This window comes from Nesoenas mayeri, assembly GCF_963082525.1.
Source record: "Nesoenas mayeri genome assembly, chromosome: 1".
NCBI classification, from domain to species: domain Eukaryota; kingdom Metazoa; phylum Chordata; class Aves; order Columbiformes; family Columbidae; genus Nesoenas; species Nesoenas mayeri.
Window position 1 is genome coordinate 213882664 of NC_137541.1, and position 26742 is coordinate 213909405.

The 26742-nt window shown below is 71.9% G+C and overlaps 3 protein-coding genes across 3 annotated transcripts; 2 read left to right on the forward strand and 1 right to left on the reverse strand.

Moving 5' to 3' along the window:
- Positions 1-854: 854 nt before the first annotated feature.
- Positions 855-14382, reverse strand: FHIP1B (FHF complex subunit HOOK interacting protein 1B). The gene is made up of 13 exons (XM_080363729.1): positions 14317-14382; positions 13887-13930; positions 10349-10600; positions 8980-9582; positions 8168-8326; positions 7846-7932; positions 7592-7759; positions 6674-6753; positions 6311-6480; positions 4366-5298; positions 4123-4301; positions 3293-3455; positions 855-1362 (listed from the first exon to the last, which is right to left on the reverse strand). Exons 3-13 carry the CDS (start codon positions 10484-10486, stop codon positions 1103-1105), a joined length of 2940 nt encoding a protein of 979 aa, XP_080219855.1. The 5' UTR covers positions 10487-10600; positions 13887-13930; positions 14317-14382; the 3' UTR covers positions 855-1102.
- Positions 14383-16170: 1788 nt separating this feature from the next.
- Positions 16171-21435, forward strand: CNGA4 (cyclic nucleotide gated channel subunit alpha 4; the record flags this gene model as incomplete). Its single annotated transcript, XM_080338940.1, is given in 8 exon segments — positions 16171-16257; positions 16337-17085; positions 17172-17276; positions 17383-17489; positions 18474-19469; positions 20376-20710; positions 20712-20759; positions 21292-21435. Coding segments are annotated over 8 exon segments (2571 nt in total).
- Positions 21436-22700: 1265 nt separating this feature from the next.
- CCKBR (cholecystokinin B receptor) lies at positions 22701-25786 on the forward strand (the record flags this gene model as incomplete). Its single annotated transcript, XM_080363765.1, has 5 exons — positions 22701-22863; positions 23879-24130; positions 24202-24466; positions 24564-24691; positions 25278-25786. The coding sequence occupies 5 exons, from the start codon at positions 22701-22703 to the stop codon at positions 25784-25786; spliced, it is 1317 nt and encodes a 438-aa protein (XP_080219891.1).
- Between the last annotated feature and the right edge of the window lie 956 nt (positions 25787-26742).

Below are 26742 nucleotides of genomic sequence, written 5' to 3' on the forward strand. Positions count from 1 at the left end.
TATGCATGGACACACATGCACGGACACACATGCACATACATGTACATGCACATGCACAGACACACATGCACACTCGTACACACACATGTGCACGCACACACGCACACACGTGTACGCACACACGCACACACGTGTACATGGACACACATGCACACACATGTACATGCACATGCACAGACACACATGCACACTCGTACACAAACATGTGCACGCACACACGCACACACGTGTACATGGACACACATGCACACACATGTACATGCACATGCACAGACACACATGCACACACGTACACACACATGTGCACGCACACACACGTGTACATGGACACACATGCACACACATGCACATGGACACACACAGATGCACGGGGTCCTGGCCCAGCACCCGGGAGGGGTCTCAGGTGACCCCACGGCACAGGCACCCAGGGTAGAGGGGGGGCCGGGGGCGCGCACGGTGCAGGATGTGTCCCCAGCCCCTGAATGACGGGACACCCGCCCGGTACGGTGGGGACGAGCTGCCCCCACCCCGGGGACCCCCCAGGGCTGCCCCCCCGTGTCTGACACCGCGGCCGCGCAGCACCACGCACCCCCCGAACCGGCAGCGCAGGCGGATGCCGCCGGGCACACCGGGACCCCCCACACCCCGAACCCGCAGCGCAGGCGGATGCCGCCGGGCACACCGGGAACCCCCACACCCTGAACCGGCAGCGCAGGCGGACACTGCCGGGCTCACACCGGGACCCCTGCACCCCGAACCGGCAGCGCTGCCGGGCGCACACCGGGACCCCCCGCACCCCGAACCGGCAGCACAGGCGGATCCCTCGACCAGACCGTTTATTTGCGACGGGCGTTACACAGCACAGACACAGCCCCCCCGCCCCGGCCCCCCCGCCGCGCCGTTGCATAGAGAGGGGCCGGGACACAGCGGGACCCCCGCACCCCCCGGCGCGGCGGGGCCAAGGGGGGCAGAGCCAGCCCGCCCCGCAGCCCCGCCGGGCCGCGCAGGGTCCTGCCCTGCCGCCCCACGGACCGGGCGCCCCCGGCCCGTCCCCAATAAGTTAAAAAGGTCCGTGTCCCGGGGCTTGGGGGGGGGGGGGGGGTCACTCCTCGGGGGGCTCGCACAGGAAGGGCGACGTGACGGCGTGGGCCTGCGCGATGGCCGCCAGCTCCTTGAGGAACTCGCAGAAGATGACGGCGCAGTACACGGCGTTCTTGACGCGCAGCGCGGGCGGCGCGGGCGGCACCGGCCCGTCCCGGGACAGCGGCACCGGCACCGGCGCGGGGGGGCCCGCCCGCGCGCGCGTGGGGCTGTGCGCGTGCCGCAGCAGCAGCTCCCCCAGGGACGGCTTCCGGGGCCGCGCTGCAACGGGACCGCGGTCACGGAACGGAGCGGGAACCGGGACCCCACCGGGACCCCACCGGGACCCCACCGGGACCCGACCGGGAACCGACCGGGACCCGAACCGGAACCCGACCGGGAACCGAACCGGGACCCAGCCGGGACCCGACCGGGAACCGAACCGGGACCCAACCGGGAACCGAACCGGAACCGGGAACCGACCGGGACCCGAACCGAGACCCCAACTAGGAACTGAACCAGAACCGAACCGGGAACCGAACCGGAACCCAACTGGGACCCAACTTGGAACCGAACAGGGAACCGAACCGGGACCAAACCAGGGACCAAACCGGAACCCAACCAGAACCCAACCGGGAACTGAACCGGGAACCGAACTGGAACCCAACCGGAACCGAACCGGGACACAACTGGGAACCCAACCAGAACCCAACCGGGACCCAACCAGGAACCAAACCAGGACCCAACCGGGAACCGAACTGGAACCCAACCGGAACCCAACCGGGACACAACTGGGAACCAAACCAGAACCCAACCGGGACCCAACCAGGAACTGAACTGGAACCCAACCGGGAACTGAACCAGAACCCAACTGGGAACTGAACCAGAACCCAACCAGAACCCAACTGGGACCAAACCGGGAACCCAACCGGGAACCCAACCGCGACCCAACTGGGAACTGAATAGGGACCCCAACCGGGACCCCAACTGGGAACTGAACAGGAACCAAATAGGGACCCCAACTGGGACCGGGGGTCAGCGACTGGAACTGGGACCCCACCCAGGACCAGAACCAGGACCGGGACCCAAACTGGGAAGGGGGAACAGAGACCCGAACCGGGACCCAAAACACGACACGAACAGGGACAGGGGGTCAGGGACCAGGGGGCAGGGACTGGGACCCAAACCAGGACAAGGGGCAGGGACTGGGACAGGGGGTGAGGAACTGGTTTGGGGGATCTGGGACCTGCACCGGGATGGGGATACAGCCCCCCACCCCCTGCACAGCCCCCTCCCCAGGCCCTCTGCACAGCCCCCTCCCCAGGCCCTCTGCACAGCCCCCACTCCCTGCACAGCCCCCTCCCCAGGCCCTCTGCACAGCCCCCACCCCCTGCACAGCCCCCACCCCCTGCACAGCACCAAATGCAGCACCCCCACCCCCTGTGCAGCCCTCCATGCGACACAACCTGCAGCCCCCACCCCCTGCACAACCCCCTGCAGCCCCAGCCCTCTGCTCAGCACCACGTGCAGCCCCAGCCCTCTGCCCAGCACCACCTGCAGCCCCAGCCCTGTGCCCAGCACCACCTGCAGCCCCAGCCCTCTGCTCAGCACCACGTGCAGCCCCAGCCCTCTGCCCAGCACCACCTGCAGCCCCAGCCCTGTGCCCAGCACCACCTGCAGCCCCAGCCCTCTGCCCAGCACCACGTGCAGCCCCAGCCCTCTGCCCAGCACCACGTGCAGCCCCAGCCCTCTGCCCAGCACCACGTGCCGCCCCAGCCCTCTGCCCAGCACCACGTGCAGCCCCAGCCCTCTGCCCAGCACCACGTGCCGCCCCAGCCCTCTGCTCAGCACCACGTGCAGCCCCAGCCCTCTGCTCAGCACCACGTGCAGCCCCAGCCCTCTGCCCAGCACCACCTGCAGCCCCAGCCCTCTGCCCAGCACCACCTGCAGCCCCAGCCCTCTGCTCAGCACCACGTGCAGCCCCAGCCCTCTGCCCAGCACCACGTGCCGCCCCAGCCCTCTGCTCAGCACCATGTGCAGTCCCATCCCTCTGCTCAGCACCACGTGCAGCCCCAGCCCTCTGCCCAGCACCACGTGCCGCCCCAGCCCTCTGCTCAGCACCATGTGCAGCCCCAGCCCTCTGCCCAGCACCACGTGCAGCCCCAGCCCTCTGCCCAGCACCACATGCCGCCCCAGCCCCCTGTCCCCTCACCCAGCGAGTCGCTGCGGCGCAGCGCCGGCACCGCGCCCGGCACGTCCGCCCAGTCCAGCTTCCCCCGTGCGATCAGGTACTTCTTGGCCTTGAAGAGCAGCGCCGGGAAGTCCTCCTGGCTGGCCGCAAAGCTCTCGATCTTGTTCTTCACCGAGCCCAGCACCTGCGGGCGAGGGGACAGTGACAGCCGGGCAGCGCGGGGCCCCGAAACACAGCGGCGACGTTGGAAACACCCCCGAGATCATGGAGTCCAACCACAACCCGCCCGGCACTGCCCTGTGTCCTGAGAACCTCAGTCCGTCTGTCCAGCCCTCCAGGGCTGGTGACTCCAGCACTGCCCTGGGCAGCCTGTTCCAATGCCCCACAGCCCTTTGGGGAAGAAACTGTTCCCACATCCAACCTCAACCTCCCCTGGGCAACTTGAGGCCGTTTCCTCTGCTCCTGGCGCTTGTTCCTGGGGAGCAGAGCCCGACCCCCCTGGCTCCAAGCTCCTTTCAGGCAGGTCAGAGATCAGAAGGTCTCCCCTCAGCTCCTGTTCTCCAGCTGAACCCCCAGGTCCCTCAGTCTCCATCACATTGTGCTCCAGCCCCTCACCAGCTCCGTTCCCTTCTCTCCACTTGCTCCAGCACCTCAAGCCCTTTCTTGGCACGAGGGGCCAAAACTGCCCCCAGGGTTTGGGTTTGGCCTCCCCAGGTCCCAGCACAGGGACGGTCGCTGCCCTGGCCCCGCTGGCCACCCCAGTGCTGGTACCAGCCGGGATGCTGGTGGCCTCTCGGCCACAGGCCGGCCCGAGTGCCGCCGCCATCACCACCGCCCGTGCGCCGCGGTACCTGCAGCAGGGACTTGACGCTGGGCTGGAAGACCATGTTGGTGTTGAGCAGGAAGGAGCGCAGCAGCGGCTGCGGGTAACAGGCCAGCTGGGCCACCAGCCCGGTCAGCAGGAAGTTCACGTAGAGCGAGTTGTGCAGCATGTTCTCCAGCTTGCCGAACAGCGCCGACACGAAGGGGCCTGCGGGGGGAGCGCGTCAGCGGGCGGCGGGCGCGGGAGCCCCCAGCCCCGGCCGCGGCCCCACCTGTGAAGGGCTGGCCGTGCGGCGGCGCCAGGGCCCGCGGCGGGCTGGCCACCGCCTGCACCAGCGGGTCCGGCGCCCGCGCCATCGCCCGGCCCGCGGCGTCCCCCTCGGGCGGCGCGGCGAAGCTGGCGAAGGCCTCCTCCTCCTCCTCCTCGCGGGACGGCTCGGGGGGCTCCGGGGGGGCGGGCGGGGCGCCCCCGCCGCCGTTCCGCATCTCGGCCTCGATCTCCCGCAGCTCCTCGGTGAACGCCTCGATGCTGACGCCGGCGCCGTTGGGCTCGGCCGGCGCCCGGGCCAGCAGCTCCTCGATCAGCGAGTCCACCGAGGGCAGCGGCTCCCAGCCCGGGGGGGCCCCGTTCTGCGCCGGGACCGGCCGGTGCTCCCGCTCGGGGGGGGGCCCCGCGCCGCCGCCCTGGGGGCTGCGCCGAACCTTCTTCACCGCCACGTCCCCCTCGGGCCGCCCCGGCTCCGCCGGCCCGTGCGCCCCGTTCACCAGGCTCCCCGCGTCCTGCTCCCCGGGGCCGGCCCCCCCCACGCCGGGGTCAGCGCCCCGCGGGGGCCCCCCCGGCCCCTCCCCGGCCCCCTCCTCCGGCAGCCCCCGTTTCTTAGTCCGCGGGGTGGGGGGCCCCGGGGGGCCGCCGGGCTCCTCGCCGTCGTAGGGCGCGGACCAGACGCGGCAGGCCCAGGCGCAGCGGTCGATGCTGCGCCGCGCGTCCCGCAGGTACTCCAGGTAGTTCCTGTCCAGCTCCGACACCTCGTCCCAGCGGCCGCGGTGGCCGGGGCTGCCGGACGGCGTGCCGGGGGAGCGCGGCGCGGGGGCGGCCGCCTCGGGGGCCGCGCTGGCCTGTCGCATGAAGAAGGAGAGGCGGGACGGCGTGGAGGGCTTGGGCACCGTCACCACCGAGGAGGCGTCCACGCCGGGGCTGCCATGGCCTGCGGGACAGCGCGGGGTCAGAACCACAGTCACGGCCTGGAAAGCTCACCCAGTGCAATCCCCCCATGGAGCAGGAACACCCAGATGAGGTTACACAGGAAGGTGTCCAGGCGGGTTGGAATGTCTGCACAGAAGGAGACTCCACAACCCCCTGGGCAGCCTGGGCCAGGCTCTGACACCCTCACCCCAACAAGTTGCTTCTCCTCTTTCAGTGGAACCTCTTATGTTCCAGCTTAAACCCATTGCCCCTTGTCCTGTCCCTGGTTGTCACCAGCAGAGCCTGGCTCCATCCTCCTGACACTCCCCCTTTCCATATGGATCCCCAGGAATGAGTCCCCCCTCAGTGTCCTCTTGTCCAGCTCCAGAGCCCCAGCTCCCTCAGCCTTTCCTCACACGGGAGATGCTCCACTCCCTGCAGCATCTTGGTGGCTGCGCTGGACTCTCTGCAGCAGTTCCCTGTCCTGCTGGAACTGAGGGGCCACAGCTGGACACAAGATTCCAGGTGTGGTCTCCCCAGGGCAGAGCAGAGGGGCAGGAGAACCTCTCTGACCTACTGACCACCCCCTTCTAACCCACCCCAGGTCCCATTGGCTTCCTGGCCACAAGGGCCCAGTGCTGGCTCAGCCCACAGCACCCGCTATTCCCAGCTGGTCTCCCATCCAAGTACTGACCGGGCTCGACCCTGCTTAGCTTCCCAGATCAGCCATTCTCAGGGTGTTATGATTATATGTATTATATAAATGTAAATGTAAATGTAAATGTAAATGTAAATATAAATATAAATATAAATATAAATATAAATATAAATATAAATATAAATATAAATATAAATATAAATATAAATATAAATATATATGTGAGGGGCAGGAGAACCTCTCTGACCTACTGACCACCCCCTTCTAACCCCGCCAGGTACCACTGGCTTCCTGGCCACAAGGGCCAGTGCTGGCTCACGCTCACCCCGCTGTCCCCAGGACCCCAGGCCCCCAGCCCTGCTCCCGGGACACGTACCCCTGGACCAGGCCGCGTGCTCCTCCTCGCGCTCAGGGGGCCCCGGGCCCTCGGGGCGGCAGCAGCGCGGGACCAGGGACAGGAACTTGGCGGCCGTCTTGCCATAGATGTCCAGGTCCCGCACCGCCCGCTTCTGGCTCAGCATGACGTGGCTGCAGGGCAGCAGGTACCTGGGGGGCAGCGGCCGCAGGTGGGGACGCGGGACGGGGGACCCGTGGGACCCCAACGCCTTCGGCAGTGAGGCAGGAGACGCGGCTGCCCCCCGCGCTTGGCTGGGGTGACACCCCGGCCCGAAGGAGCCCCGGGCGTGGGGACCCCCAGCAGTGGCGCAGGGACCCCTCAGCGGCGCGTGGGGCCACTCACCTGAGCACCAGCTGCAGCATCACGTCCTCGCAGTTGAGGCTGAGCAGCGTCCGGAAGAGGCTCAGGGACACCATGCAGAGCTGGGGACGGGACGGGGGTCAGGGCGCCACGAGGCGGGAGGGCAGCGCCATGGGGCAGCAGTGGGGCAGGAGGGCAGTGCCGTGAGGCAGAACAGTGTGACAGCAAGGCAGCACCATGGGGCAGCAGGGGAGCAGGAGGGCAGCCCCTTGGGGCAGCAGGGGGGCAGGAGGGCAGTGCCATGGGGCAGCAGCGGGGCAGGAGGGCAGTGCCATGGAGCAGCAGGGGAGCAGGAGGGCAGCCCCTTGGGGCAGCAGGGGAGCAGGAGGGCAGTGCCATGGGGCAGCAGCGGGGCAGGAGGGCAGTGCCATGGGGCTGCAGTGGGGCAGGAGGACCACACCATGGCTGGGCAGTGGCTCAGGGATCCATGGGGGCCATGGGGCAGTGCCACAGCCAGACAGCATCTCAGGGGGCTGTGGAGGTCCATGGGGGTCTGGCGGGGGGGGGCCAGGGGGGTCCGTGGGGGGGTCTGTGGGGTCAGTGTGGGGATGTGGGGGTCAAGGGGGTCCATGGGCGTCAGGGTGTTCTGTGGGGGTCCGGTAGGGTCAGTGGGGGTCAGGGGGGTCCATGAGGGCCAGGAGGTTCTGGGGGATCCATGGGGGTCAGTGGGGTCCTGTGGGGCTCCGTGAGGTCAGTGGGGGTCTGTGGGGGGCGGGGGTTCTGTGGGGTCAGGGGGAGTCTGTGGGGGCCAGGGGGTTCTGGAGGGGTCCATGGGGGCCAGTGGGGGTCAGTGGGGGTCAGTGGGGGTCTGTGGGGGTCTGTGGGGGTTCTGTGGGGGTCCAGCAGGGGTCAGGGGGTCAGGGGGCCCGCGGGGTGGCTGTACGCGGTCCCCGCGCTCACCCGGGAGTTGCTGTTGATGCGCGCCACCAGCGTGTCCAGGATGGTGCTGTTGTCGTGGCGGTGCAGCAGCACGAAGCGCAGGAAGGTCTTGAGCAGCGCCGTCTCGCTCACGCTGCGCAGGAACAGGTCCAGGTAGGCCGTGCTGGCGATCATCTCCTCGATGGACGTCTGGGGGGGCAGAGCTGGGCAGGGGCCGGGGGGCACCCGGGGCCGCCCCGCGGGCGGGAGCGCGAGCCCGGGGGGACGCCCCTCACCTTGTGCAGCGCCGGCCCCATCACCGGCACCAGGAACCCGTTGTGCACGTAATCCACCAGCTGCTTCTGCACCAGCGGGTGGGCGACCTGCGGGGGGCGGCCATGGCGGTCAGGGTCACGGGGGGGCAGGGTCACGGGGGGTCAGGGTCATGGGGGGGTCAGGATCATGGGGAGGTCAGGGTCACGGGGGGTCAGGGTCATGGGGGGGGTCAGGGCTGTGAGGGGGTCAGGGCTGCAGAGGTGTCAGGGTCATGGGGGGTCAGGGTCACGGGGGGTCAGGGTCCCGGGGGTCAGGGTCCCGGGGGGTCAGGGCTGGGGTGACCTGTATGACGGCGTTGCAGAACTCCAGCGAGTTCATGAAGAGCACGAGGGAGGAGACGCCGATCCAGTCCTCGCGGCGCAGGCAGTGCCAGTCGTCCCCTCGCGCCTCGATCTTGCGCGGCAGCGACGAGTACAGCGCGCTCAGCCCCGTGGCCAGGACCTGACAAGCGGCACTCAGCGCCCGCGCACCGCACGGGGCCCCTCAGCACACCACCGTGTCCCCTCAGCACACCACTCCTGTCCCCTCAGCACACCGCCGTGTCCCCTCAGCACACCTGCCCACCCATGTTCCCTCATCACACCACCCGTGTCCCCTCATCACACCGCCCGTGTCCCCTCATCGCACCACCCATGTTCCGTCATCACACCACCCGTGTCCCCTCATCACACCACCTGTGTCCCCTCAGCACACCGCCCGTGTCTCCTCACAGCCCTGCCCATGTCCCCTCATCACACCGCCCATGTCCCCTCACACCCTGCCCGTGTCCCCTGTCCCCTCACCGCCCGCCCGTGTCCCCTGTCCCCCAGCGCTGCTCCTGCCTCCCAGACGCTGGAGTCTCCGTGCGTGCAGCCCCTGCCCCAGACCCCCTCCCAGCACCCGTCCCATGGGAGAGGCGCCCCCAGCCCAGTTCAGAGCCGGGGGGCGCTGTGTCCCTGTGTCCCCAACAAGCCCCCCGCCCCACCTTCCTCCTGCCCCCGGTCACACCCGGGGACACGGGGACACAGCGCAGGGACACGGGGGCGCAGTGCGGGGACACGGGGGCGCAGCGCGGGGACACGGGGACACAGCGCGGCCCCGGCTGCCCGCCGTACCGGGCAGAAGTAGGAGTTGTCGGTGATGGACTTGGCCACGGCCGGGTTGCCGGCGGACATGGCCATGATGAGCAGCAGCGCGTCGCGCGCCTGCTGGCCCAGGACGCCCTCGTGGTGGATGAAGGGGATGAGCAGGGAGAAGATGATGAGGTTGGCGGGGCCCTGGTCGGCGGGGCTGTGGAAGAACAGCTCCAGGACGGCGGGCTCCTGCGCCACGGAGGCGCAGAGCTGGCTGAGCAGCAGCACCAGGCTGTTCTCCAGCGCGGCCGAGCCGGGCTCGGCGCACAGGCCCAGCAGCCGCAGCAGCGGCGTCAGCACCGCGCGGTGCCGGAGCAGCGGCTGCCGCGCCTGGCTGATGAGCATCTCGTAGAGCTTGAGCTGCTCCACCTTGCGCTCCTCGCACGGCTCGCCCTGCAGCTGCCAGCCCAGCAGCCGCTCCAGCACGTCCTCGGCAGCCACCAGCTCCAGGATGGGGCCCCGCGGCGCCTCCCCCCGCGGCCGGTCCTGCGCCAGCAGGTTCAGCATCTGGTAGGTGTGGTTGCGCACGGCGCTCAGGTCGTCGGGGGCCGGGCTGCAGCCGCGGCGCTCCAGGATGCGCAGGACCTGGGGGACGCGCGGTGAGCGCCGGGGTGCCCAGCCGGGGTGCCCAGCCGGGGTGCCCAGCCAGGGTGCCCAGCCGGGGTGCCCAGCCAGGGTGCCCAGCCGAGGTGCCCAGCCGAGGTGCCCAGCCGGGGTGCCCAGCCACGCTCCCCGGCTTAGTTATAGACACGTTTGTCTCTTGGTGAATTTGCCTGTCAGCTAAAACCTTCTCATTAGCTGCACTTTCCTGAAAACCAGCTCCATGTTTGGCAGACACAGCCATGGGACATGAGGTGAGTGGTGAGGATGGACGGACGGACATCCCGCCAGAGGGGCAGTGAGAAACAGGGACCTAGAACTGGCCAACTGCCCATCCCACCCCACTCGTGTGAGACTTCATACAACAGCGGGAGATCACGAGGATCTCGGCCCTTTTCCTTATGGCGACATTAGGAGAGGACCTTGCGAGTCATCCCTGCGAACTGAGGCCAGTGCCAGACTGAATCCAGCTCCGCTGGCTGCAGAGTCCAGTCCAGGACTTCGGGTGCCGGCTCTGCAGCTGCCGGGACTTTCAACATTGGTTTTGTATGTTTTGTATTATTTTCTCTATTTTTATGGGCAGCATTAGTAAAACACCTTTGATTTTCCCAGCTCCCTTCTCCCCGACCCTCTGTCCCCCGGTGGCCTGTCCTGAGCGGGAAGGGGCAGGGCAGGGCTGAAGGGGGTCGGGGTGAACCACACGCCCGCGGTTTACTGCCACCCGCCCCACGGGCGTCCCGCGCCGCCTCACCTGCGCCCAGTGGTTCTTGAACACCATGAGGCAGGTCTCGGGGTCGGCGGTGACCGGGCTCTGCAGGCTGGCGCTGCGGGGGGCCCGCTGCCCGCCGCCCCGCGGGTTCAGCTTGCTCAGCCAGCTCATCCTGTCCATGGACACACGGTCACGGGCGGCGCGGGGTCCCGCGGGGGGGCGCGGCTCCCACTGCGGGCTGGCGGCGCCAGGGGGGCCGCGCGGCCCCTCTCTCCATCCTGCTGCCCGGCCGGGCTGCGGGAGAGCGGCGGCTCAGGGACCGGGCACTGGGCACTGGGCACCCAGACAGTCCCGGGGCCGCTCACACCGCGCTGGGCACGAGTCCCCATGGCGGGAACGGGTCACAGCGCCACTTGGGTGGGAAAAGCCCCCCAGGATCATGGAGACCAACCACAACCCACCCCTGTCCTGAGAACCTCCTGTCCGTCTGTCCAGCCCTCCAGGGCTGGTGACTCCAGCACTGCCCTGGGCAGCCTGTTCCAATGCCCCACAGCCCTTTGGGGAAGAAATTGTTCCCACATCCAACCTCAACCTCCCCTGGCGCAACTTGAGGCCGTTTCCTCTGCTCCTGGCGCTTGTTCCTGGGGAGCAGAGCCCGACCCCCCTGGCTCCAAGCTCCTTTCAGGCAGTTCAGAGATCAGAAGGTCTCCCCTCAGCTCCTGTTCTGCAGCTGAACCCCCAGGTCCCTCAGTCTCCATCACATTGTGCTCCAGCCCCTCACCAGCTCCGTTCCCTTCTCTCCACTCGCTCCAGCACCTCAAGACCTTTCCTGGCATGAGGGGCCCAGAGCTGCCCCCCCGGTGCCCGAGGCGGCGGCAGCGCCGGGAAGGCCGGGCTGCTGGGTGGCACAGCTCACGGCTCCAGCTGCCGGCGCCGCCCCCGCGCCCAGCGCCGCACTTTGTACCCGCGAGCCGCCACAGCCCAGGGTGTGGGGACACCCAGCAGGGACACCCGGGACAGCGGGGACACCCGGGACAGCGGGGACACCGAGCTGCCGGCCACACTAGCGCCGTGCTGGGACACCCAGCAGGCCGGGCCAGCCCCGGGCAGGGACAGGGACCAGAACGGAGCCCCTCGGGGAGCGGTGACCCCGGGGAACACGGGTGGGGACACGGGGGAGGCTGCAGGTCCTCAAACCCAAATCCTCGGTGTCAAAACCGCGAGCTCACCCGGCACGAGGGCCGCAGGACGGGGATACCAGCAGCACCGCTGCCATGGGGACGGAGACACCGGCAGCCCCAGCGCCGCGGGGACGGGGACACCGGCAGCACCGGCTGCGGAGCGGGGGGGACAGCCCAGCGCGGGGCTGCGGCAGCACCGGCGCCCACGGGCGCTGCGGCACGAATCCAGGGATATTTATAGGGCCCCGGCACCGCGGTGTGGGGACGGGCACGCGCTGCCCGGGGGGGCCACGCAGCCCCACGGCGCCCGGCCCAGAGCCCCCGGGGACCCGCCAGCCCCTCGGCAGCGTGTGCGGTGACGGCACCGGCAGCCCCCGCGCCACAGCCCCCGCCTGCCAGAAATAACCTCCCGGGCAGCGCGTGCCGCGGGACCGTGCCGCGGGGGCGGTGGAGCAGGGCCAGCCCGGGGGACAGCTGGAGCAGGGACAGCCGGCGCAGGGCCGGGTGCCGCGCGTGCCGAGCGCGGCAGGCATGCCGGAGCGCGCCGGCGTGGCGGGGCAGGCACGGGGCCCTCCGCGGGGACACAGCCGGGAGCAGCCGCTGTGCGCGGCCCGGCCCGCACCGGCCACGGCTCCGGCCTCCGCCGCGGTCCCGCCGGCAGCACGTGCACGGGGGGCTCGGCGAGGGGCCGGTACAGGCCACCTGCGGGGCCAGCGAGGGCCGGCGGGGACACGGCCCCGCGGCACTGGGGACACAGCAGCTGCCCCGGCCGGGGGAAACCGGAGGGGCCGTCACCGCGAAGCCACACACGCGGCCGGAGCGGGGCAGGCGGGACCCGGCGCCAAAGCCCCGGGCACGCGGCGCTGGCGGCAGGGACGGGCGCACCCTCCCGCGGCTCAGGGACATTTGTACCGCGGCACAGCCGGTGTCCCGTTCCAGCGCGGCGAGGGCTGACCGCGGTTCTAAACTTAGCCCCTGCCTAAGGCCGGCGTGCCAGGCCAGCCCCGCAGACCGGCCCGGGGGCAGCACCGGCGCAGCGGCACCACGGCCCACGTCGGCTGTGCCCTTGCCCCACACCGCGTCACCGTGTCACCGCACAAGGGGACAAGCCGGGCAGGGCGGGGCGGGCACCGAGGCAGGACGCGAAGGCCAAGGCCAAGGCGCTGGGGTGTCACACGCAGGTGCGAGGGCCGGCAGCCCCACGGCCGGGCTGGTGTGGGACCCGTGTGCCATGGGGACACCGGATGCCACTGAGACAGCCCCAAGAGCCGGGAGCTGCCAGCACCGGCTCCCTCCCGACCTGGCAGTTCCCGGAGGGACCCAGCGCCAGCCAAGAGCTGCCGGCGCACGGCACGGTGCCCCGAGCCCAGCCGTGCACCGGGAGCGCGTCCCTCCCCCGCCAGCACCGGCCTCCGGGCCGCTCTGCGGGGACACGTCCTGCCCGCGGGGACACGGGGACAGCCAGGGTGCCACCGCAGCCGGGGCAGGGTCACCGGGGCACAGCGCCCACCCGCGCCCCCGCCCGCACACCAGAGACCGAGCAGAGCGCGGGGAGCTGCCGGCACAGCGCCCGTGGGACAGGGACAGGGACACAGCCCAGCGCACGCACAGGGGGACAAGGGGGACAAGGGGCTCCCGGCAGCTGCTCCCGGGGTCCTGTTCTGCACCCGGTGGTCACTGGACCCTCCTTTGCACCCCGGAGCTGGGGACACGGCGCAGGGTCACCTGCTCACCGCAGGGAACCGTGTCACTGCTCACAGCCGTGCCTGCGGCTCCGGGCGTGCACCCAAACCAACCCCCTGGAGCCGCGGCGGGTGCCAAGCGCCAGGTGTCCCAGCGCCAGGTGTCCCATTTCCGGGTGTCCCAGCACGGGGTGTCCCAGTGCCGGGTGTCCTAGTGCCGGGTGTCCCAGTCCCGGGTGTCCCAGCGCCAGGTGTCCCAGTCCCGGGTGTCCCAGTCCCGGGTGTCCCAGTGCCAGGTGTCCCAGTCCCGGGTGTCCCAACACGGGGTGTCCCAGTGACGGGTGTCCCAGTGACGGGTGTCCCAGTCCCGGGTGTCCCAACACGGGGTGTCCCAGTCCTGGGTGTCCCGGTCCCGGTTCCCCAGTCCCGGGTGTCCCAGCGCTGGGTGTCCCAACATGGGGTGTCCCAGTCCCGGGTGTCCCGGTCCCGGTTCCCCAGTCCCGGGTGTCCCAGCGCTGGGTGTCCCAACATGGGGTGTCCCAGTGCCGGGTGTCCCGGTCCCGGGTGTCCCAGCGCTGGGTGCCCCGGGGGTCAGCGACAGCAGCCGTGCGGGGGCGCAGGGACACCCCAGGGTGGCACATCCCGCAGCTGGGGACACCGCACGTCGGCGCCCCCGGCAGCACCGGCGCCCCCCGGGCCCGAGGCCGAGCCGCCTACCCGGGGTCAAGGTCGCGGCGGGTCCCGTCCCATCAGCGCCGCACCTGCAGGGGACAGAGGGGACAGGACGCGTCGGGCGCGGGACCGACCCCGGGCAGGGCCGCCCCCGGCCCCGCCGGCCCCCGGCAGCGCGGCCCGGCCCAGGCCCGGCCCCGCCGCTCCGCGCCGCGGGCACCCCGGGGACAGCGCCCGGCCCGGCCCCGCGCGGGGACACCCGGGGCCGCGCAGCCCCGCTCGGCCAAGGGCAGCACAACGGCCCCGCGGCACCCAGCACAACGGCCCCGCCGGGCCCCGCCGAGCGAGCCCAGCGCGTCCCGCCGCCCCCGCCCGAGCCCCCGCCCCGCCCCGCCCCGCCCCGTCCCGTCCCGTCCCGTCCCGTCCCGTGCCGTGCCGTGCCGTGCCGTGCCGCCGCTCCCGTGCCGCCGCTCACCGGCCGCCCCCGCTGCGGGCCCCGCACGCCCGCCGCCATCTTCCCGCCGCCGCCCGACGCACCGGCCGCGGAAGCCCCGCCCACGGGCCCGCCCGCCGCGCCCGCGGCCCCGCCCCCCCGCCGCGGTAGGCGGGGCCGACAGAGGGGACTGGGCGGGGCCAGGACACCGGAGCGCTCATTGGCTGCTCTGCGCACAGGGCGGGGCTCGGGGCGGGGCCGCGCGGGAACCACGCAACCCCCACCGGGCACCACGTGTGCCGGGTGACCCCTGCACCGGCTGACCCCTGCACCGGGCACTCTGCACCGGGTGACCCCTGCACCGAGTGACCCCTGCACCGGGCACTCTGCACCGGGTGACCCCTGCACCGGGTAACCCCTGCACCGGGTGACCCCTGCACCGGGCACTCTGCACCGGGTGACCCCTGCACCGGGTGACCCCTGCACCAGGCACTCTGCACTGGGCACTCTGCACCGGGTAACCCCTGCACCGGGTGACCCCTGCACCGGCTGACCCCTGCACCGGGCACTCTGCACCGGTTGACCCCTGCACCTGGTGACCCCTGCACCGGGTGACCCCTGCACCGGGCACTCTGCACCGGGCACTCTGCACCGGGTGACCCCTGCACCGGCTGACCCCTGCACCGGGCACTCTGCACCGGGTGACCCCTGCACCGGCTGACCCCTGCACCGGCTGACCCCTGCACTGGGCACTCTGCACCGGGTGACCCCTGCACCTGGTGACCCCTGCACCGGCTGACCCCTGCACCGGGCACTCTGCACCGGGTGACCTCTGCACCGGGTGACCCCTGCACCTGGTGACCCCTGCACCGGGCACTCTGCACCGGGCACTCTGCACCGGGTGACCCCTGCACCGGGTGACCCCTGCACCGGGTGACCCCTGCACCGGGCACTCTGCACCGGGCACTCTGCACCGGGTAACCCCTGCACCGGGTAATCCCTGCACCGGGTAACCCCTGCACCGGGTGACCCCTGCACCGGCTGACCCCTGCACCGGGCACTCTGCACCGGGCACTCTGCACCGGGTGACCCCTGCACCGGGCACTCTGCACCGGGCACTCTGCACCGGGTGTTCCCTGCACCGGGCACACCGCATCGGGCACCACGCGTGCCGGGTGACCCCTGCACCGGCTGACCCCTGCACCGGGCACTCTGCACGGGCTGACCCCTGCACCGGGCACTCTGCACCGGCTGACCCCTGCACCGGGCACTCTGCACCGGGCACTCTGCACCGGGTAACCCCTGCACCGGGCACACCGCATCGGGCACCACGCGTGCCGGGTGACCCCTGCACTGGGTGACCCCTGCACCGGGCACTCTGCACCGGGCACTCTGCACCGGGTGACCCCTGCACCGGGCACACCGCATCGGGCACCACGCGTGCCGGGTGACCCCTGCACCGGCTGACCCCTGCACCGGGCACTCTGCACCGGGCACTCTGCACCGGGTGACCCCTGCACCGGGCACACCGCATCGGGCACCACGCGTGCCGGGTAACCCCTACACCCGGTAATGTCTGCACCGGGCACCACGTGTGCCGGGTGACCCCTGCACCGGGCACCACGCGTGCCGGGTAACCCCTGTACCGGGCACACCGCACCGGGCACCACGTGTGCCGGACGACCCCTGCACCGAGTAACCCCTGCACCGGGTAACCCCTGCACCGGGTGACCCCAGCACCGGGCACTCTGCACTGCGTAACCCCTGCACCGGGCACCCTGTGTACCGGGTAACCCCTCCACCGGAAACGTCTGCACCGGGCACACCGCACCGGGCACCCCATGTACCGAGTACACCTGCACCGGGCACCCCGGGTAACCCCCGCAGCGGGTACCCATGTATCGAGCCCACCTGCACCGGCTAACCCGTGTACCGGGTACTCCTGAACCGGGCACCCCGTGCACCGGGCACCCCGTGTACCGGGTACTCCTGAACCGGGCACCCCGTGCACCGGGCACCCCGTGTACCGGGTACTCCTGAACCGGGTGACCCCCAATTGCAGCGGGCACCGCCTGGCACCGGCCACCAGGCACGTACCTGCCCCCGGGCACCAGGGAGGTCCGCGGCTGTCCGGGTCCCTGCCCCGCACCGGCAACCGGGCACGGCCCCGGCAGCGGCCCCGGGCACCGCACCGGGGACCGGGCTCTGTCCTGCTCCCGAGCAACCGGGCTGCAAGGGGCAGCGTGACCCTGCTGTGCCACCCGCACCGAGAACCGGGACCCCCGCACCGGGCACCATCCGCGGCACCTGCACGGTGCCCCCGGCGCCGCTCCCACCTCCCCACGGCCGCAGTGACCCCGCCAGGCACCCGCGCCCGTGCGTGCCCCTGCCCCGCGGACCCGGCTCCCCCCGCGCCGCCCCGGGGGTGCCCCGGGGTCCCCCAGCAGCCCCCGGCCCGGCGCTGGCACTGAGCCCCCGGCGCTGCCCCCGCACACGCCCCCCGGCGCTGGCTGTTCCGGGGGGACCACACGTGCCCCGCCAGCAGCACGGCCGGGATCGGGCCCGCACCCGGCGCGGGGGCTCCCGCAGCGCCCGGAGCCGCGGCTGCCGCCGCCCCGCCGCCCCGGGGGGCCGGGGACTCCCCGGGGAGCCCCGCGTTGCCAGGACGCGCCCGGCGCTGGCGGAGCCGGGCGGCCATTCCCGCTGCGCGATGCTGGGAGCCGGCTCCAGGCTGGCCCGCCGCTGGGCTCGGCCCCGGGAACGCGGCTCCACCGGGGCCGCCGCCGCGCCCGGCACCGGGAGCGCCCGGGGGTGAGCGGGGAGCGCGGGGCGCGGCCCTCCCTCGGCGCCGCGGGGCCGGGCGGGGTCACAGCGCTGGGGTCCCTCCGTCCCCGCAGCGCCCCCCGGGACTGGACCCTGGACCCCTCCGGAGACTGGTACTACTGGTGGATCAGCATCGTGGCGCTGCCCGTGCTCTACAACTGCATCGTCCTGGTCTGCAGGTGCCGGGGGCGCTGAGGGGGCCTGGGGGGGGTATGGGGTGTCCTGGCGTCCCGGGCACCGTCCCCGGCACCGTCCCCGCCGCGGTGACGCCGCCCGCACCGCCAGGTCCTGCTTCCCCGCGCTGCAGGAGCGGCACGCGCGGCTGTGGCTGAGCCTGGACTGCGCCTGCGACGGCATCTACCTGCTGGACATCGGCGTGCGGCTGCACACCGGTCAGTGCCGCGCCGCGCGCCCTGCCACGCCCGCCATGCCCTGCCACGCCTGCCATGCCCTGCCACGCCCTGCCACGCCTGCCATGCCTGCCACGCCCTGCCACGCCTGCTATGCCCACCACGCCCTGCCACACCCTGCTATACCTGCCACGCCTGCCACGCCCTGCCAAGCCCTGCCACGCCCCCCGCGTGCCCACGCACACTCAGTGGTGTGCACAGCTGTGTTCCTGTGCACACAGGTGCACGTGTGCACTCGCAGCTACAGGGAAACAGCCCCACACCGTGTGCACATGCGTGTGCGTGCCCGTGTCTGCACACACACACAGACACACACCCACACAGACACAGAGACACACACAGACACACATACACACACAGACACACACACACACACAGACACACACACACACACACATACACACACAGACACACACACACACACAGACACACACACACACAGACACACACACACACACACAGACACACACATACACACACAGACACACACACACACACACAGACACACACACACACAGACACACACACACACACACACGCACACACACACACACAGACACACACACACACACACGCACACACACACACATACACACGCACACACACGTGTGGGCACAGCCGTCACCCACCAGCCAGCCCGGCACAGGGTGGGCACTCCAGGGTTCCAGCACCCACTGCCCAGCCCCTCCCCCAGCCCCATGGGCAGCCCAGGGGATCCCCAATAACACCCCACGGGACACCCGTAGGGTCCCTTCCAGGAGACCCAGGCCCGGGGACACCCCACACCCCGTCCCAGGGACCCCCGTCCTGCACCACCAACCTCCTCCCGGCACGGGGAAACCCGGGCACCCCGAGCCCCTCCCTTGGAGGCCCCTCTCGCTGGGACCCCCACGCTAGCGTGTCCCCACCCCTGCGCTGGCCCCCGGCTCCCCGCGGCGCGGGGCGGGTGCTGATGCGCTCCCCCAGCCTTTGTGGAGGACGGCATCCTGGTGCGGGACCGCGGCCGCATCCGGCGGCGCTACCTGCGCTCCTCGGCCTTCCCCTGGGACGTGGCTTCGGTGCTGCCCACCGACCTGCTGTGGCTGCGCCTGGGCGCGGCGGCGCCGGCGGTGCGCGCCAACCGCTGCCTTCGGGCACCGCGCCTCTTCGAGGCCTTCGACCGGCGGGAGACGCGCACGGCGCACCCCAATGCCTTCCGCGTGGCCAAGCTGATGCTCTACGTCTTCATCGCCATCCACTGGTACGGCTGCCTCTACTTCGCCCTCTCGTCGCGGCTGGGGCTCGGCGCCGACGCCTGGGTCTGCCCCAACGCCAGCCGCCCCGGCTTCGCCCGCCCGCTGCGCCAGTACCTGCACAGCTTCTACTTCTCCACGCTCATCCTGGCCACGGTGGGCGACACGCCGGAGCCGCGGCGCGAGGAGGAGTTCCTCTTCATCATCGCCGGCTTCCTCCTGGCCGTGCTGGGCTTCGCCACCATCACGGGCAGCATCAGCTCCGTCATCTCCAACGTGAACGCGGCCGACGCCGCCTTCTACCCCGACCCCGAGCCGGTGCGGCGCTACCTGCGGGCGCAGGGCGCGGGCGGGCGGCTGGCGCGCCGCGTGTCCCGCTGGCACCAGCACCTGCGGGCGCAGCGCAAGCTGCCGGCGGAGCGGGCGGTGCTGCGGCACCTGTCGCGGGGGCTGCGTGCCGAGGTGGCGGCCGCCGTGCACCTCCCGGCGCTGCGCCGCGTCGGCCTCTTCCAGAGCTGGGAGCCCGGCGTGCTGCGGCAGCTGGTGCTGCGCCTGCGCCCGCAGGTCTTCGGCCCCGGCGAGTTCGTGTGCCGCCGCGGGGACGTGGGCCACGAGATGTACTTCATCCGCGAGGGCCGCCTGGCCGTGGTGGCCGAGGACGGCGTCACGCAGCTCGCCGTGCTGGGCGAGGGGCTCTACTTCGGGGAGATCAGCCTCATCAACATCAAGGGTGAGCCCCCAGCCCATGGCAGCCCAGCGCAGCCCCCCGATCCTCAGCCTCACCCAGCCCCTCCATCCCCCAGCCCCACCGCAGCCCCTCCATCCCCAGCCTCACCCAGCCCCTCAATCCCCCATCCTCACCCAGCCCCTCCATCCCCATCCTCACCCAGCCCCTCCATCCTCAGCCTCACCCAGCCCCTCCATCCCCATCCTCACCCAGCCCCTCCATCCCCATCCTCACCCAGCCCCTCCATCCCCATCCTCACCCAGCCCCTCCATCCCCATCCTCACCCAGCCCCTCCATCCCCAGCCTCACCCAGCCCCTCCATCCCCATCCTCACCCAGCCCCTCCATCCCCCATCCTCACCCAGCCCCTCCATCCCCCATCCTCACCCAGCCCCTCCATCCCCATCCTCACCCAGCCCCTCCATCCCCAGCCCCACCGCAGCCCCTCGATCCCCCATCCTCACCCAGCCCCTCAATCCCCCATCCTCACCCAGCCCCTCCACCCCCATCCTCACCCAGCCCCTCCATCCCCATCCTCACCCAGCCCCTCCATCCCCCATCCTCACCCAGCCCCTCCATCCCCATCCTCACCCAGCCCCTCCATCCCCAGCCTCACCCAGCCCCTCCATCCCCAGCCTCACCCAGCCCCTCCATCCCCATCCTCACCCAGCCCCTCCATCCCCATCCTCACCCAGCCCCTCCATCCCCATCCTCACCCAGCCCCTCCATCCCCATCCTCACCCAGCCCCTCCATCCCCATCCTCACCCAGCCCCTCCATCCCCAGCCTCACCCAGCCCCTCCATCCCCATCCTCACCCAGCCCCTCCATCCCCATCCTCACCCAGCCCCTCCATCCCCATCCTCACCCAGCCCCTCCATCCCCAGCCTCACCCAGCCCCTCGATCCCCAGGGAATACCTCGGGGAACCGGCGCACGGCCAACATCATGAGCATCGGCTACTCCGACCTGTTCTGCCTGTCCAAGGAGGACCTGGCGGAGGTGCTGGTGGAGTTCCCCAGCGCCCGGGCCGCGCTGGAGGCCAAGGGCCGCGAGCTGCTGCTGCGCATGGGCAAGCTGGATGTGCGCGCCGAGGCGGCGGCGGCGGCGGCTGAGGAGGAGGCCGAGCGCCGCGTGCAGGCGCTGGAGACGGAGCTGGAGGGGCTGCAGACCCGGGCGGCCCGGCTGCTGGCCCAGCTGGAGTCCAGCGCCTTCAAACTGGCGCTGCGCGTCCAGCGCCTCGAGGGCCGGCTCCGGCGGCGGCGTGCCAGGGCAGAGGGTCCTGCCGGGGCACAAGGTCCTGCCATGCCGGAGCATCCTGCTGGGGCTCAGGGTCCTGCTGGGGAACCAAATCCCACCAGGGCACAGGGTCTCACAGGGGTGGAGGGTCCTAGTGGGGCTCAGGGTCTTCCCAGGTCACAGGGTCCCAGTGGGGCTCAGGGTCCCCCCATGTCACAGGGTACCAGTGGGGCTCAGGGTCCCACCAAGCCACAGGGTCCCAAAGGGGTGCAGGGTCCTCCCACATCACAGAGTCCTAAAGAGGTGCAGGGTCCCAACGAGGCACAGGGTTCCCCGAGGGCGCAGGGTCCCACTGGGGCTCAGGGTCCCCCCAGGGCTCAGGGGTCCCCCAGGGCTCAGGGTCCCCCCAGGGCTCAGGGCCCCAGTGGGGTACAGGGTCCCTTTAGGGCAAAGGGTCCCTCCAGGGCTCAGGGTCCCCCCGGGGCTCAGGGCCCCCCCGGGGTTCCAGATCCCCCGAGGCCACAGGGTCCCCCCAGGGCTCAGGGTCCCAGTGGGGTACAGGGTCCCCCGAGGTCACAGGGTCCCCCCAGGGCTCAGGGTCCCACGTGGGGCCGGGACACGAGGAGGACGGGCCCCCGTCGCTGAGTTACTCGGGGCTGGGACAGCAGCGACAACCGCTGCTGGGTGACCGTGACAACCGCTGCTGGGTAGCCGTGACAACCGTTGCTAGGTAACCGTGACAACTGTTGCTAGGTAACCGTGACAACTGTCGCTAGGTAACACTGATAACTGTTGCTAAGTAACGGTGAGTTGTTCGTGAACCGGGACAGCGCTGGAACCGCGGCGAGACGAGATAGGAACGGGAACAGGGACAGGGCAGGGACAGGGACAGGGACAGGGATGGGAACAGGGACAGGGATCGGGGTCAGGATGGGAACAGGGATCGGGATGGGAACAGGGACAGGACAGGGACAGGGATCGGGATGGGAACAGGGACAGGGATCGCAATCGGGAACAGGATGGGGACGGGGAAGGGATAGGGGCAGAACAGAAACAGGACAATGACAGCGACGAGGCAGGATAGGGCTAGAAACAGGCATAAGGACAGGAACAGTGATAGGGACTGGGATAGCACTGGGATGGGGATGGGGATAGGAACAGAAATGGGGTAGGGTAGGGACTGGAGAAGGAAGAGGACAAAGAAGAAGGAGAAGGGAAGGAGAAGAGAAGGAGAAGGATGCGGGCAGGACCCGGGCAGGGTGCGGGTAACAGGGGCGGGTGCCGGTGCGGGGTGCCCGGGGGCTCCCGGAAAAGCGGCGGCGGCGGCAGCCGAGCGAGGACCCGGAGCGGGGCGGTCCGGGGCGGGGGCGAGCGGGGGCCGGGGCTGGGGTCGGGGCAGCTCGGGTCCCCCAGCCCCGGGCGCACACACAGGGGCAGCGGCCAGGGCACCGGCACCGCCGCCCGGTGACCGCCGGTGGAGACACCACCACGGTGACCACCGCCCGGTGACAACCACCACGGCGGCCGCCGCCGCTGACAACCACCACGGTGAGCGCCGCCGGTGCCAGCCACCACGGTGACAGCCACCACGGTGACCACGGCCGCCGCCTCCCGGTGCCCCCGGAGCGCTCCAGAGGGCGCCGTGCGAGCGGTCCCGGCGACCACCGTGCGAGCCCCCCGAGCCCACCGTCCCAGGGCGCCGCCGCTCCCGCTGTCCGCTGTCCGCTGTCCCCTGCCCCCTGCCCAACCCCGCACCCCCCGCCCCGCCGCGTCCCCCCGCCAGCTCCCCGGCGTCCCCGCGCTCCCTGGGGCCGCCGCCGCCCCCGGGCTCCCCCCGCTCCCGCTGCCGCCCCCCGCCCCCGGCCCGCCCCGCGCCCCCGCCCCGGCCCGCGCCGGGCGCCGCCCCCGCTCACTCTCCCGGCGGCTCCGGAGCGGAGCGGAGCGTCCTCCCTCCCTCCCGGTGCCGGCGCGATGGGCGCGGGGCGGCTCTGAGGGCGCCATGGACCCGCGGCGCCTCAACGAGTCGCTGCAGGAGCTGCTCTGCCGGCCCGGGAACGGCTCCGGCTCCGGCTCCGCCACCGGCCCCGGGAACGGCTCCGCCGGGAACGGCTCCGCCTGCGACCTCCTCCGCAGGGGCCTCCGCGGGCCCCCGGCCCCCAAAGGTGAGACCGACTCGGGACGGGAGGGGACGGGAGGGAACCCCCATCCCGCCCTGCGCCTCCGTGCCCCCGCCCGCCCGCCCATCTCGGTGGGTCCCGCCGCACATCCCGGTGCTTCCCGGTGCTTCCCGGTGCATCCCGGTGCCTCCCGGTGCACGCCGCTGTCCCTCCCGGTGCATCTGCCTGTTCGGTGCAGCCCGGTGCCCGTCGTCCCCTGCCCGGTCCATCCCGGCGCACCCCGCGCCGTGCGCCCCATCGCCCCGGTTCATCCCGCTCTGCACCCCGGTGCTCCCTGTCTGCATCCCCGGTGCAGCCCCCGCCAGCCGCCGCGCCGGGCCCGCCCCGCCAGCCGCTCCCCCAGCCCCGGTCCCGGTCCCGGTCCCAGTCCCGGTCGGGATGCGCTCCCGGCTGGGGGCTCGGCGGGACGGGCGCTGCCCGGCGCTCCCGGTACCGGCTCCCGGGGCGGTTCGGCGGGGCTGCCCGGGCTCCGGGCGCCGCTCAGCCGGGGGCAGCAGGAAGGTGAAGGAGCCCCCGGCAGGGGCCTCACAGGGGGCACCCGCCGCCCTGCACCCCCACCAGGACCCCAACCCGCCCCCCCGCGCCGGCACCGGCTGCCGTTCCGCTCCCGGGGATGAGCAGCCCCGGTCACGTCCCCCGAGCCGGGCAGCGGGGGTTCGGTGCGGGACCCGCTGCGCTGCCAGAGGCCCAGGGTGGCCACGGGCAGACCCGTCCCGCGTGGCGCTGGGGCCGGGCAGGACACGGGCGGCACCGCGGCTGCCACCCGCCGGCTCGGGTGTCCCGGCGCTGGCACCTGGCCCGAGCAGCGGCGCCTGCAGAGCCAGCGCGGGGCGCGCGGGGCATCCCCCCGCACAACCGCTGCGGCCACAGCCGCCCGGCTCCCCACGGAGCCCACTGGCCGCGGCGGGAGCCAGCTGGAGCACAGGTGCCGGCACCGCGCTCGCCCCCGCCGCCCGCCGTGCCGGGTACCGCATGGCAGCCACGGCCCTGCCGCCCGCAGACCTGGACCTGACGGTGCGCGTCCTGCTCTACACGCTGATCTTCGTGCTGAGCGTCTGCGGGAACGCGCTGGTGGTGGCCGTGCTGCTCCTGAACCGCCGCCTGCGCACCGTCACCAACTCCTTCCTGCTGTCCCTGGCCGTCAGCGACCTGATGCTGGCCCTGTGCTGCATGCCCTTCACTCTCGTCCCCAACCTCATGGGCACCTTCATCTTCGGAGAGGCCATCTGCAAGCTCATGGCCTACCTCATGGGTACGAGGGGCGGCGGGCGCCGGGGCGGGCTGTGCCGCGGCGCCGCGGGCGCTGACCCCCGCTGCCCGCAGGCGTCTCCGTCTCGGTGTCCACGTTCAGCCTGGTGGCCATCGCCATCGAGCGGTACAGCGCCATCTGCAACCCGCTGCAGTCTCGCGTGTGGCAGACGCGCTCGCACGCCTGCCGGGTCATCGCCGGCACCTGGCTCTTCTCGGCGCTGCTCATGCTGCCCTACGCCGTGTACAGCACCACGCGCGCCGTGCCCGCCCGCGGCGCCCGCCCGCCCGTCAGCCAGTGCACCCACGACTGGCCCAGCGAGCACGTCCGGCAGGCCTGGTGAGCCCCGGCGCGCGGGGACACGGCGCGGCCGCCGGCCCCGCTGCCGCAGCCGGGCTGGCGAGGGGCTGGTGAGCGACGGAGCCTCGTTCTCCAGGTACGTCCTGCTGCTCCTCGTCCTCTTCTTCATCCCGGGCGTGGTGATGATCGTGGCTTACGGGCTCATCTCCCGCGAGCTCTACCGAGGGATCCGCTTCGAGCTGGACATCAAGGGGGACGGCGCAGGTGAGGGGCCGGGCTGGCACGGGGCGGGGGGCAGCGCTTCGCTCCGAGCCCCACACGGGCAGAGCCCCAGGGTGCTGCGGGTCCCCGTGGTGACACAGCCATGACCATGGCCTCAGGGTGACACGGGTCCCCGTGGTGACACAGCCATGACCATGGCCTCAGGGTGACACGGGTCCCCATGGTGACACGACCGTGACCACGGCCTCAGGGTGCTGCGGGTCCCCATGGTGACACAGCCGTGACCATGGCCTCAGGGTGACACGGGTCCCCATGGTGACACGACCGTGACCACGGCCTCAGGGTGACACGGGTCCCCATGGTGACACAGCCGTGACCACGGCCTCAGGGTGACACGGGTCCCCGTGGTGACACAGCCATGACCATGGCCTCAGGGTGACACGGGTCCCCATGGTGACACGACCGTGACCACGGCCTCAGGGTGCTGCGGGTCCCCATGGTGACACAGCCGTGACCATGGCCTCAGGGTGATGTGGGTCCTCATGGTGACACCACCATGCCCACGATCTCAGGGTGCTGTGGGTGCCCGCGGTGCCAGGGCCGTGACCGTGTCCCCTCCGCCCCACAGCGCAGCGCGGCCGGGACCCGGCGCCCGCGTGTGACGAGGGGGACGGGTGCTACCTGCAGCTGTCACGGCCGGGCGGCGCGCTGGAGCTGCGGGCGCTGGGCGCGGCGGGCGCGCAGCAGGAGCGCGCGCGCATCAACAGCTCGGAGGCGAAGCTGGTGGCCAAGCGGCGCGTGATCCGCATGCTGGTGGTCATCGTGGCCATGTTCTTCCTGTGCTGGCTGCCCATCTTCACCGCCAACACGTGGCGCGCGTTCGCCCCGCGCGCGGCGCAGCGGGCGCTCTCGGGGACGCCCATCTCCTTCATCCACCTGCTGTCCTACACGTCGGCCTGCGCCAACCCGCTCATCTACTGCTTCATGAACCGCCGCTTCCGCAAGGCCTTCCTGGCCACCTGCGCCGGCTGCCGCCGCGCCTGCCCGCGCCGCGCGCCTGACGACGAGGCGGCCGCCGCCACCGCCTCGCTCTCCAAGTTCAGCTACACCACCGTCAGCAGCCTCGGGCCCCCCTGAACCCGGCCTGTGGCCCCGAGCACCTCTGGCCCCGAGCACCTCCTGCCCTGGCACCCCCGTGCCCCCCTGCCCTGGCACCCCCGTGCCCCCCTGCCCTGGCACCCCCAAGCACCCCCTGCCCTGGCAACCCCATGTCCCCTTGCTCTGGTACCACCTGTGTCCCCCTGCCCTGGCACCCCCGTGTCCCCTGCCCTGGTACCACCTGTGCCCCCTCGTCCTGGCACCCCCATGTCCCCCTACCCTGGCACTGCCGGTGTCCCCCTGTCTTGGTACTGCAGTGTCCCCCTGCCCTGGTACCACCTTGTCCTGGCACCCCCGTGTCCCCCTGCCCTGGCACCCCCGTGTCCCCCTACCCTGGCACCCCCATGCCCCCCTGCCCTGGCACGCCCATGCCCCCCTGCCCTGGCACCACCTGTGTCCCCCTGCCATGGGACCCCCATGCCCCCCTGCCCTGGTACCACCTGTGCCCCCTCGTCCTGGCCCCCCCGTGTCCCCTGCCCCGGCCCCCATGCCCCCCTGCCCTGGCACAGCCCCCTGCACCCCCAGGCTCCAGGACGTCCGTGCCCCGGGGCGCCCCAGCCCGGGGCCCCGCAGCCGCAGCGCCCCCGGCACATAGCGGGTCAGCGGGGCCGGGCCGCAGGCAGGGCTCCCAGCGACCCCCGGGGGCGTGGGGAGCGGCGCCCCCAGCCCAGGGCTCCCAGCGACCCCCGGGGGCGTGGGGAGCGGCGCCCCCAGCCCAGGGCTCCCAGTGACCCCCGGGGGCGTGGGGAGCGGCACCCCCAGCCCAGGGCTCCCAGCGACCCCCGGGGGCGTGGGGAGCGGCGCCCCCAGCCCAGGGCTCCCAGCGACCCCCGGGGGTGTGGGGAGCGGCACCCCCAGCCCAGGGCTCCCAGTGACCCCCGGGGGCGTGGGGAGCGGCACCCCCAGCCCAGCGCTCCCAGCGCTCCCGCTCTGCC